We start from the raw sequence: 17,201 nt of genomic DNA, 5'->3' as shown, positions 1-17,201 counted from the left end.
CTCATAACCTCCAAGCCATCTTTTCAACTACCTCTTCTTTAAAAAAAAAAAAAAAAAATCTAGGGTGAATGAGATGGATTAATGGGTAAAGGCACTTGCTACCACACCTAGTGATCTGAATTCATTCACTGGGACCCACATCATGGGTGGAGAGAACTGACTCCTAAACATTGTTCTCTGATCCCCACATGCGCCCTGTGGTGTCTATCTCTTCTTCAAATAAAAATAATATAGAAATATAAAAGATATAGCTGGACAGTGGTGGTGCATGCCTTTAATCCCAGCATTTGGGAGGCAGAGGCAGGCCTGAGTTCAAGGCCAGACTAGTTTTACAAAGTGAGTTCCACGACAGTCAGGGCTACACAGAGAAGCCCTGCCTTGAAAAACAAACAAACAAACAAACAAACAAACAAGAAACAAAAAAAGAAATACAAAGGATATAATTTAATATATTTATGAAAAACAAATTATAACTTTGTATTTAATATGTAAAAGTAAAATCACTAAAATATTTTCCATTATTCTTATCTTAATGTTTTTCATTTAAAAACTTTATTTTTACATGTTCTAAAATTAGCATATAAAATATTAAGTTTCATGATGGTGCATATTTTGTTTTCATTTATCCAAAATATTATATCCCCAAAAGCTGGAAAACCTAGAAGAAATACACATTTAAAAATGTATATGGCCTATCAAAATGAAATCTTAAAAAAAGAAACAATTTAAATAGATCTATAATAAGCAATAAGATTGAAATTAAAAACCTCTCTCAAAAAAAAAAAAAAAAAAAAAAAAAACAGGCCTGGACAGATTTACTGCTGAATACCATGGAACTTTTGAAGAAAATGTAACCAACACTTCTTAAGACCTTTCACAGGTTACAAACAGAAGGAACACTACTGAAGTCATTCTTTGAAGTCTGTATTGGCCTGATATCAAACTCTGAGACATGACCAAGAAAGAAAAGTACAGACAAGAAAGTACAGTTATAAAAGTTATCAACAAAATATTTAAAAATTGAGTCAAAGATCCTTTAAGAAGTTTATCAAAATTACTTCATTGCTCTGAACTCAACAGGGAGGTCTCACCCACAAGGATCCCAACTTCCAATTGATGAAGAACAACATGGCTTTAATAAAAAGGTCAGATCTTTCATTGATTCTTTTCAGCTTCAACTTTATGCAGAAGGCCAGGGTAGAAATGCCTTCTTAGGCTGACCTGGGTGGACCATAGTACAGATTATCTTCCTGGACTACTTGGGACATCTGGCACTGGGCATGGCAGCAGGATTGATTCACTGTATCTTTTAAGTTCAATTAGTGACTTTCATAGTTTTGTGTTTGCTAGCAAATATAGTTTAAGAATATATTAATTTGACTTCCGACTACATGCTCTGGTGGATGGACATTGTTTGTGCCATATGCAATAGTCATATCCCAGGCATCGATGACACCCACATTGAGACCCTGGAAAATATCCTTTAAGGCAAGATACTGGGTGTAACCATGGAAATCACTAAATCTTTCCACATCGCTGCTCAACTCCCTGGTATTTTCTGTTTTGAGAATAACCATAGTGTCTGGGCTTCTCAGGAGAAGACGCTGAAGAGCTCTGTGAACATTGAGGGCCCTTCGGATAAAAACATCAATGGGAAAAGGTCTGAAGTGCTGGCCCAGAGAAATGACAATGACTGTGTTTTTCTCTCCTCCAGTTCTGTCAATTATGCGTGCAATGTTCTCTATCTCTTTAACAGAGTAGACCAATGATCCAACAAGGGGGTAACCATGTTTTTGCCACTGGATGTTGATTTTCCCATCCAAGTCCACAGCAAGTTGGTGTTGCAGTTTTCCAATTTCATGCAGATCCACGGACCTCAGTGCTGACAGCAAACAGTCCCCAAACAAAAGGAGAATACAGTTACAAAGATTAACTAGCCACCACTTCACGAGAAAAAAAAAATCTTGTGTTTAGAGTCCTATAAATGTGTCATATCTCACTAAGGAGTAGTTATGAAAATTACTCTAAGAATTGAAAGTCCTTTTTGATGAGGTACTTTGACCATTTTTTTTTCCAGACAGGGTTTCTCTGTGTAGCCTTAGCTATTCTGGACTTGCTTTGTAGACCAGGCTGGCCTCGAACTCACAGAGATCCATCTGCCTTTGCCTTCCTGAGTGGGATTACAGGTGTGTGCCACCACCCCTGGCACCCATTATGGGGTACGTTGTTTGCCCTTTTACAATCATTCATATTGAATTGTGAAGGGAATGGCATTTGACTCATCTGGCATTGGAAGATGTACATAGCTGTGTACATGTTGTGTACATGTATAAGATTTGTTAACTCTACCTGGACCTTATCTGAGGATAGTTAGGGAAGGCTACTAATGTTGTGTAAAAAGAATCTAGCATATCTCAGAAATGATTTACGAATCTAAACTGTGTTCTATGTTCTTCTTTCCCTGTGAATGGAATGGCACCAAGATCTCCTATCCATCCATCCATCCATCCATCCATCCATCCATCCATCCATCCATCTATCTACCCACCCATCCATCCGTCCATCCATCTGTCTGTCCGTCCATCCATCCATCCATCCATCCATCCATCCATCTACCCACCCACCCATCCATCCATCCATTCGTCTGTCTGTCCGTCCGTCCATCCATCCATCCATCTGTCTGTCATATTGTAGAAAGGAAAGTAAAGCAAGATGTCAAATTACCCAAGAGCAGTTAAAATCCCCACGTCAGTTCTTGAAAAAAGTAATCTAATTCTGACACCTCTGAAAATAAGAAAGTAAGTGCAATGTCAACAGGACAAGAAAAAGTTCCATTCTGTTTATTGTGCCAACTAAAGCCTTATCAGAAGAGCGTGGTGATCTGTTTTACTGCTATAGCTTCTGAGAAAATATGTCATGCATGATTGCAGTGCCCTGTAATGTGCTTGGTCAAAGCAGGGAAGGGCTGGGCTGGAAGTCTTAGCCAGTAAGTAAGGCTGTAAAAGAGACATGGTGGAGACTCTCTGGGGGCAAGTGGTAGAATTAGCTTCTCCATCACTTCCAACTGACTTAGCCCTCTTTTCCAAAGCACACTCTGGCTACAGAATTTAACATTGCACAAAGCAAACAAGAGATGTCTTCCCACTACAACTTACATGTTGAAGGAAAAGGCAACTCAAAACCTTAGAATGCTGCATTTACCTAAAGAAGAAAACTGCAGCATCAAACTACATCACGATAAAGATTTTCACTAGAGCCTTGATCTTGTAGATGAGAGAAACAAAGTAGCAAGGAGCCATTCGGTTACCAGAAGTCACATCTAACATGTCCTCTCTGTTGGGAGTACTTTTAAATCTTAGAGGCCAGGCCCTACCAATTTCACCTTTCCATTGAGAAGATCAGCTTTTAAAAATTGGAGATCATAAGATTGGCCTCATATCAAGGACAGTCTGGAGTCATAGGCTCAACTTTTCCTTCAGTGACAAGAGCCAGGGCCCAAGGACATAGAAGGACAGGAAGTGATGTGCTATTTAGCTTGGATGTAACCCTACATTCTGACTTGGTACTGGTGCATTCTTGACTTAGTAAATCAGCATTGAAACTAGGGCTCTTTCAGCTAGAGTCTAGTCCCAACTCAGATACTAACTTGTGATAGCAGTCCCAATTGCTGCTTCTTTCTGGGTACTTCCTGTGTGTCTGTGTGCCTGGTGGTGTGTTAAATATGCTCTATCCATTACTTCACTTCATTCCAGACAAAACTTAGGGCTGATGAGCATTGTTCTAGGAAATGATAGCAATGTTTTGTGAATAATGCTGGTGGTTTTGTGATTAAGAACGATGATAAAGAGAAAGCACTTCCTGTAGTCTTTTTTCCCCCTTGAAACAAGAGCATAGTTCCTGAAAGAGAGGCGAATAGCTTATACTACCACGTACTGTTGATTTTGCTTTTGAAGTATTCCATCCACTGGCGGATTGTGGAATCACCCATTAAGTGGATGAATTTTCCTCTTAGGCAGTCTTTCATTTTGATGGGTGCCAAACTACAGGAGGCTGGATTCCATGTGTTTTTCCAGACATGCCCACTAGGGGTAGTAGATACCATTCCAAGTTTGCATTTCTCTTTCTCTGGAACTGCTTCTTCTGCCAAAGAATCAGCAAGACAGGTCTTCTAAAACACCAGCCTACTCATCTGTGTTTATTAAGTGTCTTCTATCTTTTTTCCAAAGAATACTTTTGAGAGGTGTGTGGGCGGTGGTGACAATAAAAAACTTATTAAAGAAGTTTTATAATGGAATATTTATTTTTCAATAGAACTTTCCTCTGATGTGAGTCTCCTAAGTAATACCTATTAGTGTTTATTTTGAAAGTGCATGTTCCCCCACTCGGAATAAAAAAGGCCTTCAGGTAAAGTTAAAGTATTTGTTGACCTTGTCACGAAAACTATCAATTCTTGTATGGGACGAGAACTCATTTATCCCACCATTTTAGCCCGGTTTGCTTCAGAGCTTGTCACATGCTCACATGGTGTCTTAAATATCATCATCAAATATGAACTCTTTGAGATGAAAGCAAGATAAACTTGGCGTAGAAATAAGCCAATCTGCATTCATAGTAGCCGTGCACCAGAGCGAAGCCTAGAGGTTCAAGAAGGACCAGATTTTCAATCTCAGTCTCTGGATGATGAAGAGTATGGAGGGCTAGGATGGTGAGGGAGCAGGTTTGGGGTCACAATTGTTCATCATTGCAAAAAGATGAGTTAACATTTTAACAACTTCTCACTCCCTCCTTCCTCTGTAAGTCTGTCGCTGTCTGTCTTTGAGACAGGGTCTAATGTAGCCTAGTCTTGTCTTCAACTTTCTATGTTGCTGAGGGTGGCCTTCAATGTATCACTTTCTATCATCCCTTCCAGAGTTTGTAAATCATGGGTGTATGCTTATGTGGGGTCAAGCCTAAGGCTTTGTGTGTGCTGGGTAAGCACTATCTATCACTTCTGCAATCAGAAACACATTTTCCTTCATTGTGGATAGCTGCCTCAGCAACTAGCAAGCTTCTCATGATGACGCTAGAGATACCAAGATACTGATGTCTTCAATCCTTTGAGGTGGGGTTTGTAATCTGTGCAGAGTCAAAAACAATACAAGAAAAGCTAGTGGATACACACGTGGATGTTCTTCTTCATTAAAAATGTTTTCAAAAACTCAGAGGAATGGCAGTAAATTGACTCCTAGATGGCACATTGGTGACATCTAAGTGATAACTCTAGGGATGATGTGAAGATGACAGGAGAGTGTAGTAGGGGAGGGTAGTGGGGGAGGGTAATAGGGGAGGGTAATAGAACTAGGCAGAGACTTGGGAGAATTTTCCCCTTTGAAGGTTCTTGTGAAAGATGGGCAGATGACCTTCTACCTGACCAGTAGATTGCAGAGAGGTATGGCTACTAAAGCACCGCACTAAAGTACTAAAGTATGTAAGATCTTGGTGATTACAACCCTTCATTCACTTACGGACTTTGTGTGTTGGTTCACCTTATAAGAACTGAGACAGTGACCAAGCCCAACAGAAAGAGAAGGACCTTTGAATGGGCCCAGTGTTAAACGTCACCCACCAGACAGAGCCACTTACTGTTGCATTTGGAGACACTAATCACATTGGATTTTCCCATAATCTCCACACCTATATTTGACCTTAAAGAGACAAATACAGAAATTAATTTGCAGTGACCTCAACCCAGGCAAAGTTCTAGAATCCAGATTGGCCAGTCCTTCTGTTAGTTCTCAGTGATAAAACCAATTTCCTTGTCTAGAAGTTCAGGCCACTTAGTAAATTTCCATTTATTTGTTTCCACAAGGCAATGTATGGAGATACAGACTGTATTAGAACACACACATAGATAGTTCTCATTATTATTTTTTTTTACTCAACCCATGTTTTGAGGTTCATCCCCAAATGAATTCCTATGTCCCTTCTTAAAGGGCCCTTCCTGTAGAGTCCCTAAGTTAATGTGCTTGGAATACATTCCCTGAAGGTTAAATTACCATTTTCCCCCTTGGTAATGTGAAACAATAATTATTTACCTTACAAAGAGGCTCCTTTCTTGCTGGCTAAGGTAGGAAACATCCTTGTTCTTTGAGTTCATGTGGGTGAGGGCAGCGCAGGGAACATCTGGAGGCTTCACACAGTAGAAAGCTTCTTGGTCCTGGGCATCCAGATATTGGCACAGTTCGACACTTGAGTTTAGAACCAGGGCACAGTCAGTGTGGACCTGAGAGGCACCACTGGCAAACTGGCCTGTGAAGATGACTCTATCGTATCCCTGTTTCCTTGCTCTCCAGAGAGCTGACACCCCTTCACTGGGGTGCATGAGAAGAACAGAGAGGGAGACCTGGCCCTCCCAGGACAGAGTGAAGCTAATGAGGTAGGTGCCATTGTTGAAGTCTGTCACCTTTCCAGAAGCACCTGCCTTCAGGGCTGGGGAGGATATCCTGGCCCTCAGGAAGTCCCCACCATACTCCTTCCTGCGTCCCAGATGGTCCCTAGCCTCCAACAGCACATCCAGTGTGTCTCCCATGCAGTACGTGTCTTGATGGTTGAGGATGGTGGCTGTGCTATGTGTGGCGCTGGTGGTGTTGTTGAGGTGGGCAAAGGGTCTGGGAGGAATCTGTTGGTCTAGTTTCTCCAAGACCTCCCTGACTCTCAGCTCTGTCTCTTTTGGTGAAACTGGTGGGTTCAGAGGCACTGTAGGGCATGCGGATTTCAAGACCAAGTTCCAGCGACTGAAGGACACAGGTGACTTGAATACAGCCCATATCTTGATGGCCAAGAAGGAGAATAGAGAACAGAGGAAAAGTTGCTATTTAATATAACACATTTTGGCAAGTTAACCAACTTTTGTCTTTTACATGTGAGAGGTATGGAACTCATGTGGCACTGAGATTTCATGGTCAAATATGTCTCATACACAGGCAGCTTTGTTTAGAAACTGTCAGGATTACTCTGGTTTCCAAAGACTCATCTTGGAAAATCCATTTGACCCCACATAAGCCTCGCTAGGATCTTCTTCAAAATTGGCGGTGATATGGGAATGGAGAGATTGCTGAGCCTAAATTCAATTCCCAGTGGCTAGCAACTTTACGGGTAGCTCTAATTCCAGGAGATCTGACGCCATCTTCTGGCCTCTATGGCCACTGCACTCATACAACTGTGATTCTGTTTTATCAAACACCAGGCACCTCGAATGGTTGTTGTGAGGACTATGGAAGAACACGGTGTGCTGGATAATTTTATGTCGACTTGACACAAGCTACAGTGTCAGAGAAGAGGGAGCCTCAATTGAGAAAACACCCCCATTAGGCCAGACTGTAGCCTGTACGGTATGTTTTTAATTAGTGATTTATGGAGGAGGGCTCAGCTCATTGTGCCATCTCCTAGGCTGGTGGTCCTGGGTTCTATAAGAAAGCAGGCTGAACAAGCCATGAGGAGAATCTAGTAAGCAGCACTCCTCCATGACCTGTGCATCAGCTCCTGCCTCCAGCTTCCTGCCTTGTTTGAGTTTCTGTCCTGATTTCCTACAGTGATGGGCTATGGTGTGGAAGTGTAGGAAGAATAAACCCTTTCCTCCCCAAGTTGCTTTTGGTCATGGCATTTTGGCATAGCAATGGAAACCCTAAGTAAGACACGTGGTATATTAGACAAGCACTGGAGACATGGCAGATACTTATTGGGACCGTCTCTATTATTTTAAAAGATATTTAAAAGATAACAAAATGTGAATAAGCATATTTTAAAAACGAAACAGCTCTGTAAGAGCAGTGAAAACTGAAGCCTCGCACCTGCAAGCTTGAGCTCAGCTTGAGCTGCACAGCAAGAGAAGAGCCAATCTATGCTACAGGATGAAGCCACGTATCAAAAAACAAAAACGAAACCCTGCGAACAAACAAACAAACAAACAAAAAAGCAACTAGCCACCACCAACAAAAACCCCACTCCAAAGCAGAGAAGCAACTAGGGGAACAGAGAGAACAAACCGCAGCAACAATAAAGACAGCAGCAGCAACAAAATTAAACTAAAGCCTTAAAAGCTTTGAGGTTCGGAAACAGCACATAAACATTTGACTAGATGTTTAGACAGCCTGGTGCTGGAGGAGAGAAATGGCTCCCATTCCCAGTTATCCACACTTTTTAGAAGGCAGGTCCTTTTCAGTACATAGAAAGGAATGTATTCTCTCCTACACAGGTTTCCTTATTAAAGCAGGTGCAAATGAGAGCTGTATTCGCATACAAGCTGCCACGTAGGATGGTGCCTGTGTGGAAGCACACATGTCAGTTGCTGCCTTGTGAAGCTTTCCATCCCTCATGACCTCCTCCTATCTGCATGAAGTATCCTCTGTCCCAGCTTACACATGAAGGCTTGGGCCCTCTCCTCACACATTACTGTGTTCAACAATTGTCAGCTACGCCAGCTCACTAATGCTGTCTGGCAAGCCACTGAGCAAACCCTCATCTCCATTGCAATCTGTAGGTCTTTGGAGCTTACACTTTCCTAGATAACACAAGACCAAGAGAAAAAGACACAAACAAACAAACAACAACAACAACAATAACAAACGACATCAATTCCTACCTTCAGGGGGTTCCTGAAAATTGTAAAAGAGACCCAGAAGATCACTATAAACAGCAGCACCCACAGTGACTTACGACTGGTCATCGTTTTCATGATTCGAGCCCTACAAGATAATCACGGAAGCTTATCACAAAAAGAAACAGCAAGGAAATCACGCAAAGGTGTGGCACACTCATGGCCTCTGCTTATTTGTTCCTTGGTTAAGTTATTCCAAAGGTGATGTCTTGGCCCTTCTAGCTGCCCCTGCTTTCCCCCAGCTGCTGTCACTCTATTAGTTATCTGGATCCTATCATCAGCCAAGGCACCAAGAACCTGAAGTAGGCAGGACACTCACATCCTGGACTGTGCCTCTTTTATGGACCCTCTGTTCTCTCTCTTGAACCATAAAGAGCAGACAAAACACTTCACAAATATTGGCTCTAAGAACCACGTGGAATTCTAGTAGTAGCTGATCCACCAACCTTCACATGATCCTTTTCTTATATTTCCAATTTTCCTGATGCCTCTCAGCCTTAAAAAGAATCACATTAAAACTCATATCTATTAGTTTCTTGTAAAAAAAAATCTTGAAGTTTTGGGCAGTTTCTCCCTCCATTTATAAGGACACTTCTCTTCGATCTGAAGCTCTGAGCTCTTGTTTTTGCTTTTGTTTTTGCTGGATTACCTGGGTGGGAACACTGTTCAGAGCACAGTTGTTAGATGGCAGCCCGGGATTTATTATGCGCTGAGAAACCAAAATATTTTGCTTGGACACCACTCTTATAAAACTTCCTGCCTCTCACTCTTTTCCTAGACACACCCTCTGCCCTGGATTCCCAGTTTCTATACCAAGGATTTAGCACCCAGGAACAAATATTGCCCCCTTAGCCCCTGCACCAAACCACATCACAGGATACAAGCTGCTTTTTGGTGGGATTCACACCCTTCACCCTAAGCAGGAATCTGGTTGACGAACTACAATGGTCCTATCAAGCAAAGTACTTGTCACAGCACATGGGATAACTGCATCTGGCTGATACATCAGAGGTTTAAGTCTGACAAGCAGACAGTGAATACTCCCATGGGGAACTGGGAACTGAACTTATGGGTTTCTGTCTGAGCATTGTGGTGAAGACCCATAGACCAAGGTTAAAATGCACATTATCCTGTGAATGGTATACACTCTATAAAATAGGAATTGAAGGGGAACCACCTTGAATATAAGAGAGAAAATAGTGCTAGTGATTACACCTCAGACCAAGAGGTTGACAGAATCATAGGTTTGAATCCACCTGGGATTTGTGTTCTTGTTCTGATAAAGTCCCAGGAAGAAGAGTGCCTCAGACACATGCGTAAGGCCCACAGGAAATAGCAGTTGGTCCCACGGGGCCCTTTTCATACGTTTTGCTTACATGGCCCTTTATAAGAGCTTATGTGCATTTGAAAGGTCACCAACTTCCCCATCCTCTTGTTTTTCACAGAGCTTCATGTAGCCCTGGCTAGCCTCAGTCTCTTTCTTAGTCTAGTCTATACTGCTTTCATAGTCTAGTCTAAAAAAACAAAAACAAAAACAAAATAAAACCTCAACAACAAAACAAAACCACAAAACACAACAAACTGGACTCTTTCCAAAAGAAAATCCAGATTTTTCAGCAAGTTAGTCATGGTCTAGCGAATGATCTGTGACAGTATTTTGGTTCCATACAACGGCTTTTGGACAAACTGTTTTCACTCACATACCTGGCTCTGGATGGCTCATTTGGGATCTAAATAGTCTATAAGCAATGGGTTTGGTTTAGCTGCTCCTTGGGAGGCAGGTAGTAGCAGCTGCCTTCTCTGAGTCACACAGATTTATACGTTTAATGGATTTTAGTCATGTAGACATTGGTAGTGTGAATTGACATCTTTTTATGAGACAGGCATACAAGGTCTTCCTGGCACCATGAACTGAGAGTAGTGAGAGAGTTTAAATCATTTACCAAGGTCATCCAGTGAGGTCAAAACCAGGGCGAATCCCAAGTTCCTGTTTTCATGGTGTCTGACATTATCTAGGCTACCAGAAACTGCATACTTACTGCCACTACTACGTAAAAGTATCTATCTCTGCATCCCTATGGCTGTATCTTGCCCTAGCCCCTCCTGTTTTCAGTCTCCTCCCCTCTGATTCCTATCAGCCATGAGGAAGCTCCTGTGCCTTCATGTTCTGCCTTACACCATGGCCAGACACACGAATCCAAGTGAACATGAACCAATGGGTTAAAAGAAACCTTTCCTCCTTTAAGTTGTTTGTGTTGGGTGTTTTGTCATAGCGGCAACAACCAAAATAACTAATACAGAACTTCCAGGGAGAAGAGTGTTAGCTCTCTTCCAGAATCTTCTCAGGCAGATTTTCAAACGTATGAAGCTCAAAATTACGTGAAGCCAGAAGCTACATATATTCTATCCACAAGTCATCATGTTTGTTTGTGATGGCAATTCGAGGATGAGAAATGAGGCAGGAAGTCTAGTGCCTTTTATTTGAACCCACTGAATTTAGGAAGTTTCCATATGAACAGCACACGTCTTGTGGTTTCTCTTACTCTGGAAAGGTCTCTTAACCTTCTAAGCAGATTGACAGAACTTCTTGTTCTCAAGGATTCTGCCCCTCGGGAGGCAAGCATGAGCACCTAGATGCTGCAGTTAATTGTCTCCGTATGGCCTAGGAAGCCAATAACTGATACAATGAGACTGAAATGTAATTCAAAGCTGCAAGCATAACGCTGGGCAGAATCTAAACGGCTACTAATCTACTAGTAAACTAAAACTAACTAATCTAATCCTGTGCCCTCAAAAACCTACTATAACCTAGGCACTTGCCAACCTGGTCATTCTTGGGCAGCTTTCCTCCATCAACTCCCTCTGTCAACTGTTTGCTTCCAACTCTCAGACCCGGCTCCTCCTCCTCTCCTGGAAGCCCCGCCTTCCACTTCCTGTCATTTTGCCCAGCTGATTGGCTAGACAGCACTTTATTGACAACTGCTACATCCACTCAAGGCATTCCTCCACACCGAGCCATCTGTTAATTTTGCATCAAACTTTATCAGCAGGTTTGCCTGGCTATGACATGCATCCCCAAGATAGAAGAGGAGAAGTTGGATTTTAGAAATTCTAAGAAGTCTCACCCTTGGGGAGTGACTGGAGCTCCTCTGTCACTAAGGGACTTTTAAAGTTATGTAATTATGAAGTAAGTGCCCGCTTCTTTTCTTGAAGAAAACGTGGACTAATGTGGAATCACTTGGATGCAGATGTTGACGATACACATCCCATTTTGGAACATAGAAAGATACACAGTTTAAAGTGCAGCATTTCTCCATAGGACTTATTACTGCTCTGGGGGTGATCTTGCCTGTTTCTCAATGTGGCCTCTGAATCTCTCCTCTTGTGCAAGCTATTGCTGCTGTCCTTCAAAGAACACTGAAAGGGTGTTTCTTTTCCTGTTTAGGTGGCTGCTTGTGGTAGATTAGAAATGAAGATTTTGACCAGCTGCAGAAGAAATCCACGTCTGATTGCATAGGCAGCTCTGGCTGGTACAGACAATAGAGGCCAGTGAATTAGTTTTCTCCAGTCTAGCCTGGGCCTGGGCTGTTGTTGCCTGGGACTTGTGTTATCTGTAATTAAGCAAATAGCGTCTTGGAAAGTACAGGTGATGGGTTATTGTGTAACTGCCTTTTAGAAGGCCTGGAGCAGCCAGGTCCATGTTTATGAGCTGTAGACTTTACCTCAAAGAAATATTCTCTGCTTGTCATTTATTCCAGAAAGATCTTTACTAAGGGCTTGGAGGGTATTCCAGTTTCATACTGTTGCTGTGATAAAACACTCTGACAAAAGCACTGTGAGATAGGGAGGGTGTTGTTTCCTCTCACATTTGTAGTTTAAGTCAACCACTGAGGGAAGTCAACGCAGAAACTAAAGGCATAATCCCGGAGGCAGGAACCACAGCTTGCTGGCTCACTCTCTGGTTCCTTTTGTCCCTTCTTAGGCAGCTTTCATCATTGTCATCATCATCATCATCATCATCATCATCATCATCATCATCATCATCGCTTTTTAAAGCTCTTTTTTTTTACTTTATATCTCTGTCCCTCCCTCATCCCACTGTGCCTTCTCCTCTGCCCCTAAGGGGAGACCTTACCCCTGCAAACTCGCCCCAGCACTTCAAGTCTCATCAGGACTGTGTCCTTCCTCTTTCACAGTGTCTTGGCAAGGCAGCCACACCAGAATGAAGTGATTGAAAGGCATGCAAGTGAGACCATGTCAGAGACAGCCCCTGCCCCCTTTCTGGGGGACCTACATGGAGGCCAAGCTGCTTAGGCAGCTTTCTTACATTCCCATCTACCTAGGGACGGTGGCCCCACAGGATGGTCTTCCAATATCAGTGAATAAGAGTTCCCCCATAGGTATGCTTATAATCTGATCTGGTCAATTCCTCATTGGGGGTTTTTCTCTAAGATGACTTTAAGCTGTTCTGAGTTGACAAAGCTAAGTAGGAAGAAGGCCCTAGGTTTTGGAGGTAGGATCCTGGGAATCACTTTGGTGTAGTGTACGAGGTAAGGAAGATTGTCACATTTTCTTCTTGTTGAAGGATAAACTCTATCCAAGGAGATGCAGTTAGGGCTCCGAGTCTTCAAGTGTAATACGTAATAGAGCTATGGAATTATTTCTTGCTTTATAATATCTTTTTGATACCACTGGACTGATAGTTGCGGAGTCTTAGTAACAATTATAACTCTAAACAACAACAACAACAACAACAACAACAACAACAACAACAACAAAGAAAACAGACAGACAAAAAGCGTGGCACAGTGACACACACTTTAACCCCAGCTTTGGCTGGCACATCTCTGTAGGAGGCACAGAAGTCATGGCTCTCACAGGTGTGCACTGGGGGAACCTAGAATGTTAAGCACACAGATTGTTCCTTTAAGGGATGGAATGAACAGAAAGCTGGAAAGGACATTTTTTTCTTTTTTTGGCCTGATGACCTTTGCACTATCTTTGTGCCCAGAGATTTTCTGGTTTTGAAACTCAATGGCTCTCTTCTAAGATATAGCATTACCTTTTAGAAAGTGCTTTAGAATGATCTAAAGGTATGAGTGAAGCAGAGAAAACCTTATGGCAAAGTAGTCTACACTCCAAACATTATATATAGATAAGGAATTGAAGACTTTGGTACATTGAGGGCAAGCACAATAATTGTGAACTTTAAGTCCAGCCTAATTCTTGTATAAATTACCACAGCTCTCCACACTAACGACCCATCACCAGGAAACCCATGTCCATTTAAAGCATAATTGTTTGGTTTAGGAAGGGATCTGATGAAGACTACCCTTCAGAAATGAGCTTGTTAGGAGAGAGAGCCTTGTCGCCATGAAGCCTTGGGAGTGGGTGGGGGGCAGGGAGGGGGAACAATCAGAAGAAAGGAGCATCCTATCAGAGACAGCACGAAAGGGTCTCCAAGGGGGCCAAGGGTTCTTTTCAATTTCTAGAGAAGATAGTTGGTGTGATGGTGGTTCAGGAAGTAAAGGCACCTGTCACCAAGGCCTCCACCCTAGTTCAACACCCAGGACTCATAGTGATGGAAGAAGAGAACCAACTTCTGAAAGTTGCTCTCTGACCTCTACACATGCACTGTTGCACATGTGTACACAGGGGAGCATGCGCACGTGTGCGCACGCGCACACACACACACACACACACACACACACACACACACACACACAGACAGACAATGTAATAACAGATAAAGATGAAACCTGGAGAAGGGCATTGTTAAGAGAGGTAGCTGAAAATAAAAGCAGGATAAACAGGCACTATTCTGTACAAAGTGCACCAATTTCAAACTCAAAATGAAACTCAAAATGACACATTCATACGGGGGTGGGGCAAATAACAGGCCCAGGCCCAGGCCCAGATAAGTCATGGGCATGGGTATTTTCTAACAGAAAACTAATAATCACTATTCTTACATGGCAAAGTCTGTAAGAAAAATAGGCTGGGCATGCAGGCGCACACCTTTAATCCCAGCACTTGGGAGGCAGAGCCAGGTTGATCTCTGTGAGTTTGTGGTTCTGGCCTATAAATCAAGTTCCAAGACAGCCAAGGCTACACAGAGAAACCCTTTTTAAAAAATCACAGAAAGAAAAACAACATTCAAACTATTGAAAATCTAAGCCTAAGAGAAAACTCCCAAAGAGAACCGGAGAAGAAGGTCAAATTTGCTAAATTATGGCAGACTGCTATGAACCATGTAACAAGAACAAAATCTTTAAAAGGCTTAGAAAAGAAACTATGGGGTCCAGAGCCTTAGTAATATGACTTTTAATAATGGAGTAGAAATATTTTTGTTTTTAAGATAAGCAAAGACATAATTCTTCACCAGGGACTCTTTATCCTGAAGAAATATCAAACCAGCAGCCAAATTAATTATGTACAAATAAATATGATTTTGAAATTAATATAAGTGAAATAGAATTGATTTTCCTATACTTTCAATTCCTCTTTAAAAAAAAAAATCAATGAAGTCATTTTTAGTTTTCAGTTAGAAAATTCCCAAGTCTATGGCATATTTGGTCTGTTATTTGCCCCACCCCACTCCATACCAATGTGCCAGTTTGTCCTCTGCCTTTCTACAATGTTTCTTTTTCTTTTCTTTTCTTTCTTTCTTTTTTTTTTTTTTTTTTTTTTGGTCGAAATTGGTACATTTTGTACAAAGTAGGACAGGTGCTGCCCAGTGTAACCAGTGACTACTAAAGCAACTTGGTAACAAGCAGGAAGGATGCAATGGGGAAGCCAGAAAGACTATCTGGAAAGCCTTACGTTGTAGAGTATAGGAGGTAGCATATTATTTGAGCGTTCATCAACTAAACACTGTACTTTGCTCCTGCCATGTGATGTTCTCTGCTGCACTTGGGACCCTGACAATAAGGAAGTCCTCACCAGGTGCATCCTCTGGAGTCAAGATCCTCCCCAGAATTACCCACGAGGTGTTCGTATTTCTGGTTTACACTAGTTCTGTGCATCGTTCAATAAATTCATACCTTAGCAGGATTCCTCAGCAGCGTCAGAGTTCATGGTCAGGTTCCACTAATGCACTCCAGTGACAGTGAGTCAGATGGCATTGAGACCGAGTATGCTGTACTTAAACACCCATTTCAGGACAGCGCCCTAGAAGCTCATGCTGTGGCTCCATGTCAGCTCCTCACCTGATGGACTGTCACATGTCAGGTCTTCTCATCTGTTAAGATATTAACGGATCAACTGTGAGTCACACGTTCATTCGAAAGAAAAACAAGAAGAAAACCAAAACCAGAGTAAAATAAAACACACAGACTTTGACCTGACTACATTGCAATAGTTCCAGGCCATGCCTGAGGTCATTGTTTGCAGGTGGACAGTGACAATGTTACACTTTGCTCTTTCAGAAGAAATGGTATCTCCCATAGGGGCAAGAGTAGAACTGATCTGAACTGAAGCTGCCGCCAATGTCTACTTGTTGCTGCAGGTGCATATGCAAAGTGTAATGTGTTCTTTACGCCTGAAGGCACCTGGTATTTCTGTGCCTGTGGTATGCATGATTGTTGGCGGACTTATGCTGGCTCTTCAGAGCTCTCTCTTGGCTAGCTGACAAGGTTCAGGCGCATCCAATGTTCACTATGCCTGTGCCCTTTATCAGCAAAGGAGGCTGCAGCTGGCACACGCTGAGCATGGATGAGATGGATAACCTTAGTGGGTCTCTTATCTCTTCTGATAGACTTCAGGTTACCTTTCCAATGTGGCAGCTTGTGTCCAGCTGAACTCTCGAGTTTGGGACCAGTTATATCAGCAACAGTCCCGGTCATAGACTTACAAGGATGAAGTCTTCCTGGTCAACGAAAACCTGTGCAATGATCAGATTTGCAGCCTTCAGGTACAGATTAGGATTGTTCTGGAGACAGACTTCCTCTCTCTCTCTGCCTGAGCCCCCTTCCTTTCCTGTCTGCATTGTCCTCTCCCCTCTCTGCCCTCCCTTTCCTTCCTGCCTGCCTCCTCTTTCCTACCTCCCCTGCTTGTACCCCCACCCCTCTCCACCTTCCCTGCCTGTCTGCCTCCCTCCTAGCTTGTCTCTTTTCCCTCCTGCCCTCTCTCACAGATTTTGCCCTCTTTTCTTTCTTTTATTCAATGGTAAGGATTAAACATAGAGCTTTGCACATGCTGGGCAAGTAGTCTGTTGTTCGCTTTGATACAAGGTCATGCTAAGTTGTTCAAGTGGTCCTTGAACTCACTTTCTACATAGGCCAGGCTCATTTTGACTTTGTGGTCCTCTTACATGGCACCATGAAGCCTAGCTCTGATTCTCTTGAAGTGTTGGACTATGGTAGAAACAAGTCTTTGACTATAGCTGAAGCAGAGACTTAAAAAAAAAAAAAAAGTGACGCCAGTTATTTGTGTCATCAGGAAGGTAACTTCCCGACTAAATTCTTATCTTTGATCAGCCATCCATGAGCAAGCAAAGTACTTGACTTTTGTAGACCAAGTGATAATTATCTCCAACCAAGGAAACCTGAAGCCTGTGCTTGGGCAT

At 42.5% G+C, this 17,201-nt stretch overlaps 1 protein-coding gene across 1 annotated transcript; it reads right to left on the bottom strand.

Annotated features, from left to right (window-relative positions):
- Positions 1-804: 804 nt before the first annotated feature.
- Nxpe4 (neurexophilin and PC-esterase domain family member 4) lies at positions 805-11,476 on the bottom strand. Its single transcript, XM_051156370.1, has 6 exons — positions 11,460-11,476; positions 8,621-8,723; positions 6,075-6,808; positions 5,623-5,684; positions 3,934-4,140; positions 805-1,882 (listed from the first exon to the last, which is right to left on the bottom strand). Exons 1-6 carry the CDS (start codon positions 11,465-11,467, stop codon positions 1,347-1,349), a joined length of 1,650 nt encoding a protein of 549 aa, XP_051012327.1. The 5' UTR covers positions 11,468-11,476; the 3' UTR covers positions 805-1,346.
- Positions 11,477-17,201: the final 5,725 nt, after the last annotated feature.

Source organism: Acomys russatus, chromosome 14, assembly GCF_903995435.1.
Source record: "Acomys russatus chromosome 14, mAcoRus1.1, whole genome shotgun sequence".
In the NCBI taxonomy this organism is placed as follows: Eukaryota; Metazoa; Chordata; class Mammalia; order Rodentia; family Muridae; genus Acomys; species Acomys russatus.
The sequence above is the reverse complement of the archived record's forward strand: the minus strand, read 5'-3'. Positions and strand labels throughout refer to the sequence as shown.